At 58.7% G+C, this 3,154-nt stretch overlaps 1 protein-coding gene across 1 annotated transcript; it reads left to right on the forward strand.

The window, feature by feature from the left end:
• Nucleotides 1–251: 251 nt before the first annotated feature.
• Nucleotides 252–2,109, forward strand: Ppa (F-box and leucine rich repeat protein partner of paired). Its single transcript, XM_089570522.1, has one exon. It carries the CDS (start codon nt 339–341, stop codon nt 1,581–1,583), a length of 1,245 nt encoding a protein of 414 aa, XP_089426648.1. The 5' UTR covers nt 252–338; the 3' UTR covers nt 1,584–2,109.
• Nucleotides 2,110–3,154: the final 1,045 nt, after the last annotated feature.

Below are 3,154 nucleotides of genomic sequence, written 5' to 3' on the forward strand. Positions count from 1 at the left end.
TGCCGACCGACTCTCCAACTTTTCGGTGGTGGGAGCACCCGCTCAGTGCGTCCGGATACGGCTTCAGCTGTTTCGATTTGCCAGCGAGGTCCGCCGCCGACGCGGTGCCGCGCTTTTTTCCGCGCCAGCAAGTGAAAAAGCGCGCCAGAACGGCGCCCAACGAGCGGGCCAACGCGCGGGTCACGTGGTGGCCGCCTCGTGACTCGCGGGGCGTGTCGGGAAGGAGGCGCCTGGCGTGCATCCCTGCGAGCTGGCGCCGCCGCCAGCAGACGAACTCGGCGAGCGGGCGGACGCGGCAAGTAGGAGCGGCGGCGGCCGACACAGATTCGTGCTCGCCCATGGAGACGGGCTTGCACGGCCCGCCGCACATCTCGCGGCTCTACCCTGAGATCCTGGCGCTCATCTTCAGCTACCTGGACGTTCGGGACAAGGGTCGCGTGTCCCAAGTGTGCTCCGCGTGGCGTGAGGCGGCCTACCACAAGTCCGTGTGGCGTGGCGTCGAGGCGAAGCTCCACCTGCGACGCGCCAACCCGTCTTTGTTCCCCAGCCTGGTGCGGCGCGGCATCCGGCGCGTTCAGGTGCTCAGCCTGCGGCGCTCGCTGCGTGACGTGATCCAGGGGGTGCCCAACCTGGAGGCGCTCAACATGATCGGCTGCTTCAACCTGACCGACGCCTGGCTGAGCCACGCCTTCGTCCAGGACGTGCACTCGCTCAGCGAGCTCAACCTTAGCATGTGCAAGCAGATCACCGACAACAGCCTGGGGCGCATCGCGCAGCACCTCAAGGGCCTCGAGCGACTCGACCTGGGCGGCTGCTCGAACGTCACCAACACGGGCCTGCTGCTCATCGCCTGGGGGCTGCATAACCTGCGCTGTCTCAACCTGAGGAGCTGTCGCGGCGTCTCGGATCCCGGCATCAGCCACTTGGCCGGCATGACACCCGATGCCGCTATCGGCACCCTGAGGCTAGAGTCGCTCTGCCTGCAAGACTGTCAGAAGCTCACCGACGACGCCCTGAGGTTCATCAGCCTAGGTCTGGTCGACCTGAGGAGCCTGAACCTGAGCTTCTGCGCAAGCGTCACGGACTCCGGCCTGAAGCACGCCGCTCGCATGGTGCGCCTACGGGAGCTCAACCTACGCTCCTGCGACAACATATCTGACCTGGGGCTTGCGTACCTCGCCGAAGGCGGATCGCGAATCAGCGCGCTGGACGTCAGCTTCTGCGACAAGGTGGGCGACCAGGGCCTCTTGCACGCGTCCCAGGGCCTCTTCCAGCTACGCAGCCTCAGCCTGAACGCGTGTCCTGTCAGCGACGACGGTATCGGGCGCGTCGCACGCTCCTTGGGCGACCTGCAGACGCTGCACTTGGGACAGTGCGGCCGCGTCACTGACAAGGGGCTCAGCTTGATCGCGGACCACCTGAAGCAGCTGCGGTGCATCGACCTCTACGGCTGCACAAAGATCACCACCGTGGGGCTCGAGAAGCTCATGCAGCTGCCCAACCTCGGCGTGCTCAACCTGGGCCTCTGGCAACATCAGCTGCACCAGCAGCAGAGTCCTCCGCAGCAGCGGCACATCCGGTGACGCTCTCTCCGACGCGCCCCGCCAGTGCCTGTTGTGTGGTTGCTTGCTTGCTCAAAGTGATGACGGCCGTCGTCTGTTGTTGCTGTGGACTCGCCACCGCCGACGGTCAGGTTTTTGCTCAAAACGTGACTGTGAACGAAATGCGCGGGATCAGAACGGATTAAGGGCGTTGTGCTCTCTGCGCGCCATCGCTGGCCCCCTTCCGTCGTCGTCCAGAAGCAGCGATGTGATCGGGTTCGCCCCTCTCTTTGTAAGTACTACGCAGCGCCCGTCGCGAGAGCTTAGCATGTATTAGGCGCGTGTGTACAGGACTGGTCCAAAAATTCTTCCTGCTCGTGCCACAGGAGACGTTCGAAGCTCCGACTCTAAGCTGTAAATACTGTGTATATAGCATTCTCTTCTTGTACATGTTGCCCTGTAAATAGTTATCCAATACAAAGAAAAAGAAACTGTACATACCAGTCAACGAATCGCTGCGTTAGTAAAGTTTGTTTTCAGAAAAAAAAAATGCAGTAGTGGTGTCAATTATTTCTGCCCTAATCGCGCATACTGCGCTAAAACCAGGATCAGGGGCAAATCCATCAGTTGCAACTTGCTATCTGCTTGTTTTGGAGGACCGATCGTCCAGGCGTTTTGCATCCCTGAACGAGCAACTCTTCGTTTGACCGGCTAGATATGCAAAACAAACACGCCAGGCGTTCTACGCTCATGCAGCGTGCATGTATTTCTCCGTTATGCAGTAGTTTTACAGCAAACACGTCAACCTCTCGCACTTTTCTGTCATTGGTTGAAGTTTACTACCGCGACATTCGTCTTGTTTATTTCGCCGCAACAGCAGCCGCCACACACTTGACACCCGTTTGCAAGTTAATCGACGGAGCTAATCCTCAGTTACTGCAATCTCTGACCGTTCGTCCTGCTCAAACGGTTTCCTGAAAACTAAACATTTCAACAGCATTGCCTGTCTGGTTGGGTTTTAGCTCTGATTTGTCTTCGACCCCTCTTGTTGTCCCACCATGTATGTATATTTCAAGGCGCTAGCCACAACCCCCTGTCACCCGTGAAGAAGCCGAGCCGGCTGCGAAGCGTTCGATTTCAAATTAAAGAAGTTTTGGTTGGCGACGTGTGAGAGCTGATCATAAACAAATCGTTTCCTGTTTATCGTATCTCGGTGGTCAGCCTCGCTTGCGTAGCAGCGTATCTTCCCCGAACTGACTTGCTTTGACAGCTCGCAATACTAGTTACGACGAAATCCCGACCAACATGCACCAAGGACACGTTGTAGAGAAGCGCTTTATTTAGTCGCATTGAAAAGAAACAGCTCTAACCGAGAGCGAGTTGTCGGCTACCGGGCGAGCCGGGTATTTCCGCACCGCCGATGGTCAACACGTATGTGCGAGGGCCTTGGAAACAGCTCTGCGATGACAATGGTCCCGGCGATTCGCCGCCGCTCGCGTCCGTCGGCTCAGGCCTTGGCCTGGAACGATTTCGCAAGCCTTTCTTGCGCGTCGCTGCTCTGAATCCCGCAGCTGCGAAGCCAACCTCGTCTTCGGCACCTATTGCACCACGCA

This window comes from Amblyomma mixtum, chromosome 2, assembly GCF_055824585.1.
Source record: "Amblyomma mixtum isolate Tamu chromosome 2, ASM5582458v1, whole genome shotgun sequence".
NCBI classification, from domain to species: domain Eukaryota; kingdom Metazoa; phylum Arthropoda; class Arachnida; order Ixodida; family Ixodidae; genus Amblyomma; species Amblyomma mixtum.

Excerpts from the sequence above, each read along its gene's own strand:
- Ppa (XM_089570522.1), top strand. The coding sequence starts at position 339 with ATGGAGACGGGCTTGCACGGCCCGCCGCACATCTCGCGGCTCTACCCT.